We start from the raw sequence: 18,773 nt of genomic DNA, 5'->3' as shown, positions 1-18,773 counted from the left end.
CTTCAAGCTCGATTTCCTGAAGCATGGCACTTTTCATGGCTAAATCAGTACCAAGTAAATCTGAAGTAATAAAGGGAATTTAGGCTTGTGAGGTATAGTACATATATATATATATATATATATATATACAGTATATAATATAGCATGGTATAGTGAGTGGACAGCATTGGACTCAGGTGGGAAGACTGCCACTGCCACTTCATAGTTCTATGAGTAGGGGACGATCACTTAGCACTTCTGAGCCTCGGGCTACTCTGCAAGGCTATAAGGCTTTAGGACAGTTTTGTTCTCTATTGGCAAAGGGAGTTCTCACACTTGTGGTTCCCACACCATTAAGATTATACTAACTTAAGACTATGGAGACAGAAAAATGAAGCAAGCAAATGGGAATTAGTTCCTAGGATACCTGTAGACACTTGAGTATCCTGACATCATGTCAACACAACTAAAGAGACAGGCACTAAAACCTATCAGGAACATTTCACCTTTTTTGAGACACTGAATGAAGAGGCTCGAACCCAAAAGAGTTTGTGGAGTTTGATTCAGTAAGGATCAAAGTAGACAATTTTCACTCCAGCACTAACGCGCTACTCCACTGGCTTCTGGGTGCCTGAAGTGGGGAGCCCTGGGCTCTCAAAGCCTGTGCCCACAGACCCTTAGCAGGTCCTACAGGGTGGCAAGAATAGGCACAGAAATTAATTATCAATCTGTCATTTAAAGCCATGGCTGGATAAGACCAGAGAGGTTGAAGAAATGACTTGCCACCTCAGGTGACTTTTTTGGTCGAAGCATTTAGGGAAACTGCTTTCTGAAAGGACCAGGAGTCTCCTACGGTCTACAGAGGAGGCACACTAATGAAATCACAGGGATTTGAACCACTGAGGAACATTTCCAGTAAATAACCCATGAAAAGGACTACCAAAGTATTGTTATATCCAATTCAACAAAAATGTATTAAGTGCCTGGTCTAGGGCCACAGAGAAAGAACTAAATGAACGAAAAAAGGTCCACTGTGCTGAATACAGAAGATGGTCAGTCTACAGAGTGTCCATCAGAACAGAGATCTGAGACTGGGTACTGCAGATGGCCGCTGAATGGGGCCCAGAATGTAAGAGGAAGACAGTAGGCTGGATTCTATCTGGGAAGCTACATGCATTCTACAGTCCCAAATGGATCCTAGGAGCAGTGAGGGGAACGTTAAAAGAGGTGCATGTACGTCTGATGTCTGTTGGGAAATCTTCCTATTAGAGGTAAATCTCAAAGTGGAATGGGTTCCTTTACAAGTTTAGTCATTGCTATCAGAATTACTATCATTGCTTTATCATAGTATTATTTAATGATTGAATACATTCACAAATTTTAATAAATAATAATATGCCATATATAATATCTAATACTTATACTTTATAAATCACATAATATAATTATATGTCTCAGGTAGGTGTTGGATTAGATGTCCCTGGAGGGCCCTTCTAGGTCAAAAATTCTGTGCTGCCATCATATGAAAAAACCAAATATTTTAATATCCTCATCCCTCCTAAGGATGCTATATGGGTACATAATCTGGAAAACCACAATCTCCAAAGAATCCATATGTTGACTGTCTCAGGGTATGTGCGTATGAACATCCCTGTGAAGATGGGGCTCACCACCCCCGTACCAGTGGCCACTGGTGGGCAGGTTAGCCTGAGAACACCAAGAGCAGCAGCTTGCCAGTCCCCTATGCTGCTGCCCCTGTAGCTTTCATCCAGGGAAGCAACCTTTATGGGAATCCAATCTAGCAAAGGGCCCTGCCCCTAAAGACCCAGAAAAGAAAGTTCTCCCTGCCAAAGTCCTTAATACTGTCCGATGGCAAACTCAGTCCTTAGGAAGTCAAAGGATTAGCCCAAGTGGCAGGGGCAGGTTTGAGCCCACATGCCATAATTCAGAATCCCACAGGTTTTCCACCTCACCATCCTGCCTTTCTGGTGGAGATACTGTGGGACAGTGACTGAAGTACCAGACTTTAAGTCAGGGAGACCTCAGAGGCTTACTACCTGTGTGATTCTAGACAGGTCATTTAACTCCTCCAGGCTTCAGTTTCCTCTTCTGTATAACAAGCAGGTTGGCCTCCATGGCTTTGGGGATCTTTCAGAGATTTCAGTCTGCCATCCTATGCCTGTGTTCCTTACCAGGTGTTATACTCGTTTTGAGCCAGCAGAACAGAGTCCGTAATGAGCAGCTCCTGCTCATACTTACCATCTTCAAAAACTGCTCCGATTTCAAATGACAACTCAGAACTGTGCTCTGCCTCGCATGGGTAGACGGCCCGAGCCTTCCGACTGAAAACGCTGCAAAGCAAGCATTGGAGGGACAGACGGATCAGACAAGGAGGCCCTGGGAAGCAGAGTCTCCCCCCCCCCCCCCCCCAAAGCTTTCAGCAGGCATGTTCCTCCCAAACCAAAAGGGCAGGGAAGGGAAAGGAAGGGACATCAGGACAAGCCACAGTGTCTGCTTCTCTAGTCAATGATGGGTTTCAAACCCAAACCTTCACCTCAGGGAGCTCCTCCCTCCCCTCTCTCCTTGCCTCACTGGCTTTCAGTGGGCTGCTCTCCCCCTATCATCCTGTATTGTGAAAACCACAGGGGAGATTGACTTCTTAAGTGTTTCAGTTTATCTATTAGGGAAACAGAAGGCAGAGAAAGGGAGAGAGACTGATACACACTTCAGTCTCTCAGTGAGGAGTCCCTAATGCAGGTCTGTCTGAGAGGGAAATCTACTCCCTGAGCCCCAGGAGAAGCAAGGGGCCTCATCTACTGCCTCGGTCTGCCTTATTTCAAAAGACTTTCTTGCAGAGTGGCTGGGGGAGGCAGGGGCAGGATGGCCTTTCATGGTCTGACAGAGCATCCCATGGGATCTCCAGGGAAAAGAGCATCCCGGGGATGGACTCCAAACTGGGGACAGAGCTGGAGGAAGGCCAGGCTCCAAGCTCACTGGGCTAAATAGTAAGTAGCCAAAGGGGGCAGCTATGTGAGCATACCAGAGAGGGAGAAAAATCACTTAAGGAAAGGTCAGGGACTTCCTTTCCACTGCTGGCTCTGCTGGAGAGGGAACTGATGCCCTCTCTGGGGTTCAAGTTTACGTGCTTGAAAACTAAAAAGCAACGTAGCTATAGTGGGAAAAGACAGCTAGCCTCAGGAGCAGTAGGATATGGGTTCGAGTTTTCCTCCTGACACATAATGGTTGTGGGACTCCGAGCAAGACACCGACCCTCCCAGTGGCAGGTAGGCAGCACAGTGGATAGGGTGCTGGGCCTGGAATCAGGAGAACTGAGTTCAAATTCAGCCTTACTGGCCATGGGCAACTCCCTTAACCTGTGTGTGCCTCAGGTTTTCCAAACTCTAACTAATAATAGCACCTACTTCTGAGGCTCATTGTGAGGATCAAATCAGATACTAGTGGTAAAGTGTTTAACACTTTGCCTGGCACACAGCTGCTGCTAAAGAAATGGGATTTTTTCCCCTCTCATCCTCCCCTCATCCCCCATCTATGGGTCTCAAGTTTACTGGCCTTGCAATGTAAGAAAGTCATATGAAAAATAATCTGAGACAATGAGAGGCAGGGAAAATTCATGAGATGCTAAAACACAGTAAGGTCACGTCACTGAGAAGCTTGGAATCACAGTATTAGCAGAGCACCATGAGGATACTCCCATCTGAGGGAGATTAACTCAAGGAAAGGGTTCCTGAATAGGTACTAAGCATGAAGCTGAAAGAGATCCAGGTCCGAAAAGCTGACCTTGGGCTACCTCTTCCTCACAGGAGGACCAGGGAACCTAAAGCTTAAGTCTTACAGTCAAAGGTTTGGCTTTGAATGTCAACTTAGCCTTGGTTAAGTTACTTAACTGGGCTCCAGTAAAAAGGAGAGAACAATCCCCACACTACTACATACTTTCAGAGTTTGTTGGGAAGAAACCACTTGGCAGAACACCCATAATGAAGCCACATTCATTAATTTCTGCCCTTTAATATGCCCCAAACACAGGCTGTCCAACACACCTTTCTGTTGGCTTGTCAGCCACAGTGGCAGAAGGGGAGAAGGAGAAGGACGGTGACATCGGTGATGAAGGGACTGCAGCTGCGTTGGCACTCAGGCTTGTAGGAGACTGTGGGTTTAGCCACTGGACCATGGGAGGGCGGGCCTGACTTGGTCTAAGGGCAAAAGAGTGAAAGGCAGGATTTACAGAATGTTCAACAGGTGATGATAGAAACCCACCTGGCTGGAATGATGCCAGGCCTATCTCCAAATGGGGCACAACTATGGCAAAACTTGACTGGCCTTCCAAGCCCCACTCATCCTCCTTATTCTGCATTTCCTAACATCATAGAGTTCTCCTTGAGATACCACACTAAAGAACCAGATTCCCTTATGCCAGTGAATCTCAGTGAAGACTGAACTTGCTTGGGTAAGCCAAAGATGGTGGCATCCCAGGAGTGATTTAAAGAAATAAAATCCCATGGGTCTAAGAAACATCTCTTCCCTTTGGGAAGGGGGTGGGGAGGGAATACAGAGGGAAATTAAGATGATATAAACACAATAGCTATCCATAAAATGTAGTTTTTAAAATAACCCATCTGAATTTTCTCAAGTGTACAAATCAATAATTTACCAGAATTTCAGAGGCCGCTCTTCCCAGACCAGGCCCTCATCTACAGTTCCCTGAAGTCAAACGTTTAGCACTGTTAACTTTCCAAATCCTTTCCCCTCTATTTTCTCACTTGGTCTCCCACTTTTGATGATCGAGCATTTAGATCACCATTAGAAAAGGACAAAGACTGGCATTTGCCTGAGAGGGGCCCATGGTAAAATTACCCAAAGGAGGAACAAATTAACACCAGAAATTAAATATTCCATAGAATGTTCAATTTGTAAAAGACATTCTTTTGACCACTCCGAGAGAACCAATCGGTGCACACCAGTCATTCAATAAATAATTACCAAGTGGAAGTGTTTTTTTCTTAAACTCTACCCAGGTGGCATTAAAAGACCCAAGACTGGTTGTCCTTTTCCCTTAACCTCAAACCCAACCCCAAAGGGTCACAGTCAAACTCATCACCTTCCCATCAAACTCAGCTGCCTAGACCCACTTGTCCGTTTTACCTGGTGAAAAAAGGTCATTTTTTTTCAGGTTCAGAGTTCTGCATTCATCCTTTCCCACCATCCCTAAGCCCAATATGGTACCAAGTCTCTCCCCAATGGTCTCATATATTTGTCACTTCCCTACATTCCCCCTATCATGACACCGTAGAGTCCTAGGTCATTTACTCCATGCCTTAGCTACTGGGACAGCCTCTTAACCTGGTCTCCTGGTCTTTCAGACCCTACTACATTCAGTCTGATGCCCATAGCCCTTCTTTCAACATAGCTTTTACTAGGCCAATCCTCTCCTTAAGAACCATGGCTTTGTATATTTACTAAACTAGTCTACATTCCTTCTTCAGACTTTCAAGGTCCTCCATAATTAAACCAATCAATTAAGTAGTAATGAAGCTTGATATTCCTTGGTTTCCTCATCTGTAAAATAAGGATGATGGTAGTCCAACCATTCTGGAGAATAATTTGGAGCTACGCTGAAAGAGTTATGAAACACACTATACCCTTTGACTCAGCAATGTCAAGTCTCAATCCCCCCAAAAAAAAAGAAAAGAGAAAAAGAGCTAACTGAATAAACATATTTATGGCAGCTCTTTTTGTAGTGGCAAAGAACTGGAAAATCAAGGGGATGCCATCCCCTGGGGAATGGCTGAACCAGTTGTGGTACATGACTGTGACGGAATGTTCCTGTGCTGTAAGAAACAATGAGCAGGATGGTTTCAGAAAACCCAAGGAAGAATTTTATGAACTCATGGAGAGCAAAGTGAGAAGAACCAGGAGAATGCTGTACACAGTTCAGCAATATTGTAAAGACGATCAGCTGTCAAAGACTTAGCTACTCCGATCAGGACGATGATCTAAGACAGTGCCAAAGGATCTGTGATGAAAAATGGTATCCACCTTCAGAGAGAGTAATGCTGAACTCGGAAAGACAGATTGAAGCTGTGCTGGCCTCCACATGCAGGGTGTTTTACATATACCGCCTCATGACCAGGGGACTGAATGATTTTTCACCCACAACAACTGATGGGGAGTAGTCCAACCTCATTTTACAGATAAAGAATGTGTCTCATGAGTTTAGTTTCTCTCTCAAAGTCATAAAGGAAAAATGGGAAAAGTTCGACTTGAACCCAGAAATTCCTGGCTCTAAAGCTGGCCCACTAACCAAAACTCCACACTGCCTTCCTTATAGACTTAAAGGACATTTGCTACACAGAGGCAGGCAGGTAAAAGCCAAAACGTATTCTTCCATCCATCATCTTATTCTTTGAATACCTTATTTATTTCCCCATTCAGCCACACACTCATAACCAATAAAAGGGATTTCACTCAAAGCAAAGAATGCCATTAATTTAAAGGTGAGCTGTATCACCAGCTACTAAATCCTGGGATGGCCAGAGCTAGTGATTCCTTAGTGTTGACTTACTAAAAGGAAAAGGAAATTAAATTAGTGGAAATAGGAAGGGATGATCTGAGCTGAAATTTCAGGTCAAACAATAGCCCTCATGCCTCCCAGCAGTTATCCCAGGCACTCCTCAGAGAAGAGGAGGAGTTGTTCTAACACACCTCCTATCTGTTTTTCCAAGTCAGAAAGAGTCCAGGGATTCAATAACAGCCATCCATCTGCCTGGAGGGAGGACAGATAAGGCATGAAAATAAAACAGGAGAGGTTATATTTATAAGGGCCTTTCAAAGGAAAGATCTAGGGAGTTTTGCCCTTACATTCCCTGATTAATCTTCCCATCATTGAGAGGCAACTTTTATAGAACAGAAAGAGCTTGGAGGTGAAATTAGACCCTTGACACTTTGTCCCTCCCACCAAGTGACCTTGGGGAAGTCACTTCATCATACTGCAGTATCTTCCTTTCTCAAATGGGAAGAACCAATACTTGTAGCACAGCTCCCTCCCAGGGCCATCAGCGAGGGTCCAATGGATTCATCAAGAATTTACTAATCACTTAGTCTGTGTCAGACACTAGAAACACAAAGATTAAAAATAAAAGCTCCCCTGTCTTTGAGAAGTTTATATTCTGCTGCAAAAGAGACACATGTGCAGAGAATAAATATATAATACAGACAAAGAAAATGCACAACAGTGGGAAGGGGGAGGAGTAGCCCTTGATTCCACATGATATAAGGATCAAGTGAAGGAAATGAGGATGTTTAGCTTGGAAGACTCAAGGAGCACATGACAGTTGTCTACAAGCATATGAAGAGGACAGGTTATACTCACTAGGCTTTATATGAGGAAGATCTAATTAATATAGCTTGTCGTTCCTGCTCATCATGGCCCCATTTGGGGTTTCCTTGGCAAAGATCCTGGAGTGGTTGGCCATTTCCTTCTCCAGCTCATTTTACAGAGAAGGAAACTGAGGCAAACAGGGTGAAGTGATTTGCCCAAAGTTACAGTTAGTAAATGTCTGAGGCCAAAACTAAAGTCAGGTTTTCCTCATGACTGACCCAGCACTCTCTCTACTCTGCTACCTAGGTGCTCCATTAATATGTCCCAAATGGTGCGAACAGTGAATCCCTTTGAAGCGGTCACATTATTTGAATTCACACTATATATCTCCCTTCAACTGGAACCAGTTACCATATTTTATATAATTATAATTTGGGTGGGATTTTGCCCACGGGATTCACTATTCACACTAATCAGGGCTAGGATATAAATTAGTGCTACCCAACCGTGAGCTGCCTTGAGAGACAGTGGGCTCCCCTCCCCAGAGGTCTTTAAGCTGGGGCCAGATGACCACCTGTCAGATATGCTGTCATGAAGAATTCTTTTGCATTATGGAGTGAGGGGGACACTAGATGGACAATGAAGCCCCACCCAAATCTAAACTGCTGGGATTCTGTGACCTTGCTCCCTTCATTCAAGCAGCCACAAGGAACCCTGGAGGAGACATCTCTCATCCAATCTGGTGAAGTTTAACATTTATTCTAAAGCCATTCTTCCAGAGACTGGAAACCTAGGATGTAGAGCCCAGAGGGCCTCGTCCCTCAGTCAAGGAGCCATGGAACACCTCAGAGCAAATCCTGGTGGAGGCAGCTGGGTGGCCTAGTGGTTAGTGTTATGGTGGAGTCAGGGAGGACCAAGTTTATATCCCACCTCAGACTAACTTACTAGCTGACCTTATTCAAGTCATTTGACTTCTGTGTCCATTTCCCTGTCTGTGAAATGGGGTAAGAATAATGCCTACCTCACAGGACTTCTCTGAAGCTCAAATGAAGTTATATCTGCAAATCTTTTTTTAATATATTCATTTTATTTATTTTTAATGCTCTACAATCACTTCCATAAAGCTTAGTTCTGGCCCAGGGAAAAATCCCTTGACATGTTCCTGCCCTGTTGGTTCACTGATTTAGAGGCAAACAAATTCTCACTCTCACCCTCCAGGAGTCCCCATCCAATCTTATTCACCAAGAAATCATCACTCCTCTATCCGAGTCTCCGTAAACTCCACATGTCCTATACCTTTTCAAGCAAAATGCCCTCTACTACCTCCTTTTTAACATCAACCTGGCTCTCCTCGGGTTTACCATTTCCTTGAAATCTGCTCTCCTAACATTCACACCTCTTCCCATACTCTCAGACTCCAAAGTCCAGAAATAAGCAAAGATATAATAGCTGTTCCCCAAGATCTACCATGATCCCTCAAATCATCCTTCCTCTTGTGGTCCATTGATTCACCTAGACCACACTCACTCTGTCTCTCTTGCTGTCACCCAGCCTTTCTGAGGCCTCCTCCCAACCTTCTCAATAAGCCCTGAACACCTGGTCATATTCCTCCTTTCCCTTCCATCCCCTGTGTTATCCTGAGGGGCTTCAATATTCACCCTCACAGTTCATCTAGCAACCTGGATCCTCATGATGCAAGGCTTTTATCTCCCGTGATCTCCTTTGCCACCCCATACTTTTCCTCCATTTTTCTTGAATGGTAAATCATCTTACCTTAATGCCACTATTACAAAGTAACATAAAGTATAAATATATTAATTAATCTCTACATAATCAAGAGCACCCAGTACCTGAAATGCCCTCCCTCCTCATTTTCAGTTTTTAAACTCCTCTCTCTCCTTTAAAAAGTCCTTTTCAAATGTCACATTCTCTACAAGCCTTCTCTGAGCCCTTAGTGGTCAACTCCCCTCACAGACCTACCCTAGTACTTTGTTTTGAAAGTATCCAGTGCATGTATCATATAATATGGTATAGCCCCTAGGGCCATCCTCCTACTAAGCTACTGAAGCATTAAGAAGTCAGGGATTCTTGACTCATCTCCACAGCACCTCCCCCAAGCATCTTATGCACTTCACACAGTAGGTCCTTAATCAGCCAGTCAATCAGTGTCTATTAAAGTGTCTGCCATGTTCTAGGCACTTAAGAAAGGCAAAAGAAAGTCCCTGTCCTCAAGGGGACCCACAGTCTAGTGGCAGAAACAACATGGAGACCACTACGTACAAACAAGATACATACTGGAGGTAATCAGTGGAGACAAGGGACCAGCATTAAAGGGGATCAGGAAAAACTCCATCTTGTAGAAGGTGGAATTTTATCTGGGACAGGAGGGAAGTCAAGGAAGCCTGGAGGCAGAGATGAGGGAGGGAATTCTGGGCCTGGGTGATAGATGATGTAAATGCCCAAGGCATTCCAGGCCTGGGTGATAGATGGTGTAAATGCCCAGGAAGATGGAGAATCTTAACAATAAAGCCAGCATCACCAGATCAAAGTCCATGGAAGGAAAGAGGGTGTAAGAAGAAGAGAGACTGGCGGGTAGCTTGTAAAGGACTTTGAATGTACAACTTTTAATCAATATTCACACTGCCTTCCTGGAACCCAGGTATAAAGAATGCTTGAATGACCAGAGCTGGCACCGGTAAAACCCACTGATTTTATTTCAACCTGAATTGACGGTCAATTAAAAAAATAACAGCTGAAGGGCCACAAGCTTCTTAAAAGCCATGCTACAATGCTCTGTTGACTGAAAAAGGAGGTGCTTTTTTAGAAAGATTACAAAACCACATTTACCAAGAAGTAAATAAATAAGGGGACCGTTAACATATCCATTTGCTCTTCGGCATTTTTCAAATTTTGGAAGGACTGAAGGAATCCTCTTTCCTAAAGACTGAAATGAAAACAAACCATCCTGGGCAGGGGACAGAGACCTGACATAAGCATCTTCTCTGAGAAGAAATGGCAGCGCATGGCATCATCAATATGGGGCAGAAAAGACAAACGAGAGCACTGCACGGGAAATAATCTAAGGTTTTGGGGCAGATATTCCGAGACAAACTCCAGAAACGATTTTATTGTCTATTCATCAGACCGTTCCTAAGGTAACACGGCTAAAACAGAGCTGCTTGTCTCCAGGGAGAAAGTAAAAGAGGAAGGGTGTGTGTGTGTGTCTGTGTCTGTGTGTGTACATGTATGTGTGCACACATGTGCATGTACACACTAAAAAAAGGCAGCAGCTCATTTCAGAAAAGAAATTACAGAAGGGGCAACATCTATGCACACTTCACAGAGCTGCTTTGAAAAAAAACACACACATCAGCCACACGTATTTGTTCCTTCTGATCCAAACAATGATCTCCAGGGAAAGAGGTGAGGTCTAGACTTGTGGTTTCATTGGTAAAGGAAACTCTCCCTAACCAATGCACATTCAGCATTTTCTCCAAAAATTAGAGTCTGAACACAGTTGCCTGCCCTGGAGCATGGAAACATTTGACTGTCTTGCCCATGATCAGTAGATGTAAGAGATGGGACTAGAACCCAACTGTTCCTGGAATCAAGGAGAGCTTTCCATCCACTCCATCACACTGCCCACATACTTCATGAATGTGAACAAACTTTCTGGCAATGGAGGCAGGTTAAGCGGCAGGTGTCAGTTCTGTACAGATGTCTCTGGAGAAGTGAGGCTGGTGACCTGCACAGCCCTCCCTCACTCAAAACAAAGTCAAGTGCAAGTCATGTCATCATTTCTCTGATGGCGTGGTCTTCTTCCACAACAAAGGACGAACACAACAACAACAGTGTTGTACATAAGAATTCTGCAACAGCCATATTTGTGGTGGTGTGGGGAGGGAGGATGGAATACACTTCAAGAAGGGATAGGGAGAAAAGCTAAGATCACATACCATGTCCATACCCCCAGTTATCAGAATCTCTTCTACTTGAAAATACCTTAGATTATTTTTGTAAGTGGTACAGTGGATAGAGTCCTTGGCCAGGAGTCAGGAAGACTCATCCTGATGAGTTTCAAATCTGGCCTCAGATACTTCCTGGCTGTGTGATCCTGGGCAAGTCACTTAACCCTGTTTGCCTTAGTTTCCTCATCTGTCAAGTGAGCTAGAGAAGGAAATGGCAAACCACTCCCGAATCTTTGCCAAGAAAACCCCAAATGGGATCTCAGAGAGTCAGACATGACTGAAAAATGACTGAACAACACAAAGTCATATAACCCCAGTAGAACATAAACTTCTTAAGGGCAGGCCCTGTTTCCTTTTTGTCTTTGTTTCACATTACCTAGCACATAGCTGGTACTTAACACTTCATGAACTGAATGGCTCAAATTCTCCATCATATTTTAAGAGAGATGCCCTAAATATTGTGACTGATCACATTTTTTAAAAAGCTAACTATTGAAATACTGTGAGAAGATATGGGCATCAAATAAAAAACCAGAACTTAGAATAGACATTTTTAAAACCTCCCTTGTAAAGTCTCTAAGCAGAAGCTAACATATAAGTATAATGATCTTTCATGCCAGTCTGGAAAATGTGCAGCATAAGTCTAGAGCAGCTGTCCTCGGCAAAAGTGTTTGAAAATGTCAATAAAAGATAAAAAGAAATATTGTGGATCTGTATAGTATGGCATGCCTCTGCTCAAATGCATGCCATCAGCGAGTTCCTCCACAGCTAGGGAGGAGTGGTTCTGTTGGCCAAAATATATGCTGGTTCCATGAGAGATGAAAAGACTGGAAGGCAAAGGTGAGGGCTTGGGCTAAGGGAGCAACTGTAGTGTGTGGTGTGGATCAGACACTTCTGAAAGAACCTGGAATTGGGAAGACTTGGATTCAGACACCTACTGGCAGTGTGGCCTTGGGAAAGTCATTTCCTCTCTGTGCTTTAGTTTCGTCATCTATAAAATGGCAGTGTTAGATATGATGGCTTCTAAAGTCCCCGTCACCCTATATCTATGATCCTATGACCCTCTCTCTTCTTTTGGAGAATTTTCAGTCCGCATCGTGACCCAGAAGACCCTGATTCTATTGTATTCTCTCTCTCTGACTCCCATGTTTAAGAATGCTTGAGAAGTAGGTAGCACTAAGCATGGTAAAACCACAGGGCTAAAAGGTTAGGAATCAGACCTTGGCTGCTGTTTCCTTCGGGCAGTACCAGATTTAACTTATGCTCTCCTTTATCAAATGTCCAAGAGCATCCATGCCAAAAGGGGAAAAATAACATGAGGGATATAACCCAAAGAATGTGGGTGCTAAGAAAGGGTCACTGATAAACCAAAAATAGGCTGTAAAGTACAAGTGACAAACTGCCAGCCATGAAGGAGCCCACACTTCCCAGGCATCAGAAGAATCAACCAAGGAAAGCAGCAAGTGCTCAATGGTTAACTGCTGACTGGTCAACTATAAAAGTCTATAAAGTTCTGCTGTGAAAATCCCCTGGCCAGCCTCTTTAGATCCTCTAAAACTGAGAGAAGTGGAAGTGACTACCAAAAACTAAAAATTAATTAATTAATTTTTTAACATAATGGCATCAAAGTAAGATGGTTCCTAATGGAGACAAATGGGGAGAAAAACTGTGGAAAACCTTGGCTGGGGTAATGCAAAATGAAGAGAGTAGAACCAGGAAAATTCTATAGAATGATGACAATAATAAAGGACAACAATGCACAAAAGCAGCCAAAATCAGATGTCCCGCCATGATCAAATTTGGTTCCGATACATAAATGATGAAGTACATCAGTAGGGAGGTGAGGGACTGCAGGTAAGAAGTGGTACTGACATTCCAGGATGACAAATTGATCAGTTACATTCTTCCTTCATTACATGGAATAAAGAAAAAGGTAACGGGGAAATAGTACAAAATAAAACAACCAAAAAAATTACATTGATGAAAAGTTGACTGAGAAAAGGCCAAGGCTAAAGTCAATTAATAATGTGTGTGTGTGTGTGTGTACGTGTGTGTGTGTGTACACTGAAACCAAGGTCTTTAAATTATTGATAACCTTGTGTGTGTATTCCAATCAAAGTATGTAAATTATTATGCCCCCTCCCTCCCCCCCTCTCTCTCTCACACACACACACAGTTTTAAAATGCCATATTTGGGGGGAGGGGTCACTGCTCCACTCCTCTCCCTCCAAAAAAAAAATTCCTAAGAATGACAAAAAAGGGAGGCAAGCAAAGCAAACCCAGAATTAGACTGCATGCATTCACCAAGATGCAAGTGCCAGGAGATAAGAAATAAGAATGCTCTATGCCTTTCACCTCTTGAACCAATGACCACGTGGACAGGACAAACTGGGTGAAGGCTCCCACAACACAAACAAAAGGTGGGAAAGAAAAGAAGCAGCGGTTCTAAGACATCACCACGTGGGTGATCCACAGTAAGTTTGGAAAGCTTTGCTAGCACTCAAGAGACAGCTGAGAATCAAACCTCTCATGGAACAGCAGCAGTCTACACCGTTCCTGATCAGGATAAGGCATACATAAAGTCTAGCACTTTCCGTTAACAGAACAAGCCAGTGAGGTAGGCAGCACAAATAGGATAATCTCCTTTGTGTGAATGAGAAAATGAGCTAGAAGGGACCTTAGAAGTCATGAGGTCAAGCCCCATCCTTTTACAGAGCGGGAAATGAAGAACAAAACAGGGAAGTGTTTTAGCCAAGGTCAAAGAGTCTACAAAGTGCCTGATCCAGGAGTCAAACACTAGTCCTACTAACGCTAACACAACAGTGTTTCCATCATGCCACACAATGAGAAACACACCACCTACTCCCTTTCTCACCCCTCAGAAGAGAAGGAAGAGCCATCTTTGCTATTTATTGTTTTCAATCTACTAGTTCCATGAATACCAACCATGTCACTGGATGTAGCTTGGGACTGTGAGGAGTATATCAACTGCCTAGTTGTTAGAAAAAGATTTCACATTTAAAGTACCATTTCACATGCACAGACCATCTAAAAACAAGGATTCTTTACACATTCTGCCACCTTTCCCATCACTCCAACCATCATCCTCGAGGAAGGGCCAAACAGTACTGAAGGCAGCTCTGGACTGCCATAGGCCAAGCAACACTTCATCATCTGTCCAAGAAAGGCTGAAGAGCCTTCCCCACTTGGTAGAACCGGACCCATCTTATACTCAGCAAAGCACAGTCATTGGAATAAGGCTGAGAAACTTCAAGTGACTTGCCCAGAGTCAAAAAACTAGTAAGTAAGAGAGCTGGGATTTAAACTCAGTCCTCTTGCCTACAAATCCAGCATTCCTTGCACCAGAGCACAATGCTTCCTCAAACCTCTCTGTGCTAATGAAAAGATGTTTCTGGTTTTTCTTCTTTCTACACCTTCCTCTCTATGTACTGTTACAGCCCCTACACAAAACCTCATTAACATCTTCTTGGGGAAATTACAATACTCTAATTAATACAACAGGTTTTCCCATTAAGAGAGTGAAGGCCAACAGTAAAGGGGGCATTCTAGTCAAATTTTCCCAACATTCTCCTCTAAATAATGTTAAAATAATGCACCAAATAAAATTCTAAAGCAGCGTAACCAGCAAAAGGTCTAAGTGTGAGATATTTTTCTAGCCCAGAACAACTTGAAAAGGCAGAAAGAGATGTCTACAGCAGTGAGATGGGAGCTGGTCAGGACCTCAGCAAGGTAACAACACTGAAGTTCAAAATCAAAAAGCAGATGGAAAAATAACAAAGCAACAAAAACAACCTGCTATGGTGGCAGAGAAGCTCAAGACATAAACTCAAAAGACAATGATTAAAAACAAATAAAAGGAAAACCTCAAAGGAAAAAGTACAGATTGGACACAAATCCAACAAGAATTCCTAGAAGAGCTAAAGAGAGTTATTGTTGTTGTTGTTTTTAAATAACAGCAAAAAAAATTTTGAATCAAGTAAGAGCATTAGAGGAAAACTTAGGAAAGGAAATGAGAGTAATACAAGAATATTTTGTAAAAAAAATTAATAGCTTGGTAAAAGAGGAACAAAAATACTGAATAATTCCTTAAAAAACAGAATTGAACAAATGGTTAAAAAAAAAAAAAAAAAGGTACAAAACCTCAGTGAAGAAAATAACTCCTTAAAAAGCAGAATTGGCCAAGTAGAATAAAAAAGGTATAAAACCTCACTAAAAAAAATTCATTAAAAATTAAAATTGGTAAAGTGGAAGCCAATGATTTCATTAGACATCAAGAAATAATAAAACAAAATTAAGAGAATAAAAAATTAGAAGAAAATATTAAGTATCTCATGGGAAAAACAATCAATGAGATCAAGGAGGGATAATTTAAAATTTTTTGGATTCCCCGAAATCCATGATTTAAAAAAGAGTCTAGGTATTATATTTCAAGAAATTATAAAGGAAAACTTCCCAGATACCTTAGAATCAGAACGCAAAATAGAAACTGAAAGAATTCATTTGTAACTTCCTGAAAGAGATCTCACAATGAAAACTCCCAGGAATGTTATAGCCAAATTCCAGAGCTCCCAGGTCAAGAAGAAAATGTTGCAAGCAGCCTAAAAGAAACTATTCAAATACTGTAGTGCCATAGTCAGGATCACACAAGATTTAGCAGCTACTACATTAAAGAAGCAGAGAGTTTGGAATATGTTATTTTGGAAGGTAATGGAGCTAGGATTAAAACGAAGAATAACCTACTGAGAAAAACTGTGTCTAATTCTATAGGGGAAAAATGAATATTTAATGAAATAGAAGACTTCAAGACACTCCTGATTAAAAGATCAGAGCTGAATAGAAAACTTGACATTTAGGCATAAGACTTGAGTGAGGCATAAAAAGTAAACAAGAGTGAGAAAACATGAAGAATTTAATAAAATTAAATAGTTTACATTTCCAAATGGGCAGATAATACATATTATTCCCAAGAACATTATCATCATTAGGGCAGTTAGGAGTCTACTTAGAAAGAGGCATAGGAGTAAGCCTATTATGTTGGGATGATCTCAAAAGAAAAATGGAGGGGTGAAAAACGGAGATGCAGTGAGAGAAAAGGGGGGGAAGAGAAAAAATGGGGGAAATTATCTCAAATAAAAGGTGTGTAAAAGGAAGAGTGTTACAATGGAGAGAAAAAAGAGGGAGCAATAAACAGTTGAACCTGACTCTTATCTGTACTCATTCAGAGAAGTAAGAATACACAAACACACACACACACACACACACACACACTCTCACACTCAATTGGGTATAGAAATCCATCTTATCCAAGACAGAGGTAAGAGGAGAAGAGATAGGCGCAAGAGGAATGAGAGGAAGGGCATGTTAAAGAAGGCAGTAGACAGAAGCAAAACAGATTTTTTTAGGAGGGATGGAAGAGAGACAGAGAATCCACAGGAATGAGAAAGAGAAGGATTGATGGAAGAAAATAAGATGGAGGGAAATACACAATTAGGAATCATACTTGTGAAAGTGAATGGGATGAACTCACATAAAAAAGAAACAGCAGAATGGATCATAAATCAGAATCCAATAATATGTTGTTTACAAGAAACACACTTAAAACAGACATACACAGTAGCAATCAAGATTTTAGACAAAGCAAAATTAGGCCTAATGAAAAGAAATGACCAAGGAATCTACATTTTGTTACAAGAAAATATGGAAAACAGAAAATATATGCACAAAATGGCATAGCATCCAAATTCTTAAAGGAAAAGTAAAATGACTTAAATACGGACTTTAATTTACCTCTCTCAGAACTAGATAAATCTAATCATAAAATTAAGAACAAAGAATTTAAAGTCCATCTTCAAGCACATGACAGTGGGTAAATAATTTAACCTCTTCTTGCCTCAATTTCCTCATGTGCAAAATGGGGATAATAACATTACCTACCTATCAGGGTTGTTTGAGGATAAACCTAGTAAGCACTATGAAAATGCTAGCTTATTAGAAAAGGAGCTGTGATCTCATCATTGTGGGGAACTTTCACAACCAAAAGAGACTGAAGCCCATCCAGGACTTGACAGGGAAACAACGGAGTTCTAGGGAGCTACCTGAGGCACAGAAAAGTTATGTGACTTTCTCAGAGTCACACAGCTACTCAGTATTGGAGATGGCATTTCTGAATCCAAAGCAAGTGTTTTATCCACCATGCACACAGGCTCTACACACCCAGCTGCAGGTTAGAATTTGGGCACTGTAAGCAACTTAAAATTCACTTTGGGTTTTCTGATGTGGAGGGTTAGACCAATTTCTTTTTGCATTATTATTGTTCTCTGAGGAAGCATTGTTGTGTGGTGGCTGTTGTTGTGTTCATCCTTCACTGCCGAAAGCATGACTTGACTTACACTTGACTTTGTTTTGAGTGAGGGAGGCTGTGCAAGGTCACTAGCCTCATTTTCTCCTCCTGAGCCACTTGGGTCCAGTGACCAGATATTCATCAGGATGACTGGTGATGGCCCAGGATGCAGTGGGAGACCTTGGCCCCTTTAGGCCAAGCCCTATTCAGGTACTCACTTAGGGTGAGGTAAGGCCCATACAGTGAATAGGCCTGTTTAAGAAGTAGTCAGGGGATGGCCCCTTTAATGAGGCAAAGAAGTACTGTAGTGTTGGGGAAGAGATCAATTATACCATGGGTGAATGAGAACACTTGGTGAACCTTAACATAAAAAGAGAATTCCTTTTTGGACTCTGGGTAGTATTCTTCCATGACACTCCCCAACACCTTAGCTGAGGGGACATCTTCATTCCCTTCTAGACTGCACTGCGACCTTCTTCCTCCATGCCCCAGAACATCAACACCATGGAAGCTCACTCCAGTCTTGGCATCCACACACTGGAAGTCCCCTCTGTCCTTGCAGCCTCTCCCTCGGATGGGCTGCTCCTCCCTGCACCTTCATTTACAGAAGGTGCACAGGCCAGTCATGTCTTCCACTTCTCTCCAGACTGAGTTATGGACTCTTGCCTGGGTGCTACATTTCTCCCTCCCCTTTCAGCTTCCTTTTACAATGTGCCTTCTCCCATTAGAACTAAAGTTCCCTGAGAGCAGGAACCTGGAACACTTAATAAATGCTTGTTCGTGGACTTACTATAGCTATTTTACGTCTTAACTTAATGCTGAGACCCAGCCGACAGTTAAATGAATTTATCTCTGTCGTTCCAAATGTAAGAGAATATTTTATCATTTAATATTTTATATTAAAGATACATTTTGCTATATTAAATTTAAAAAATCAAAAGATATAGTAAACTCCTACATATTCTACACCTCTTGGTTCTTTGACTGAAGACACAGTTGGCTGCAGAATTTTGTCTATGAAAACTTATGCAATCCCATTTCATCAGGGATGGTCTCGTGGATAGTCACAATTTCATCTGAGATCCTATCAATTCATGCATATAATCACTTACATAAATGTTTTATATGG

The 18,773-nt window shown here is 42.2% G+C and overlaps 1 protein-coding gene across 3 annotated transcripts in view; it reads right to left on the bottom strand.

Annotated features, from left to right (window-relative positions):
- The window catches only part of ARHGAP10 (Rho GTPase activating protein 10), a 364,988-nt gene that overhangs the window by 5,546 nt on the left and 340,669 nt on the right, over nt 1-18,773 (bottom strand). For all 3 annotated transcript variants that reach the window (XM_072621216.1, XM_072621217.1, XM_072621218.1), the window contains 2 exons: nt 4,038-4,190; nt 2,239-2,330 (listed from right to left, as the gene is read on the bottom strand). In XM_072621216.1, the coding sequence (XP_072477317.1) occupies nt 2,239-2,330; nt 4,038-4,190 (245 nt within the window). The remainder of the gene's footprint in view (nt 1-2,238; nt 2,331-4,037; nt 4,191-18,773) is intronic.

The sequence above is a fragment of the Notamacropus eugenii genome, chromosome 6, assembly GCF_028372415.1.
Source record: "Notamacropus eugenii isolate mMacEug1 chromosome 6, mMacEug1.pri_v2, whole genome shotgun sequence".
NCBI classification, from domain to species: Eukaryota; Metazoa; Chordata; class Mammalia; order Diprotodontia; family Macropodidae; genus Notamacropus; species Notamacropus eugenii.
The sequence above is the reverse complement of the archived record's forward strand: the minus strand, read 5'-3'. Positions and strand labels throughout refer to the sequence as shown.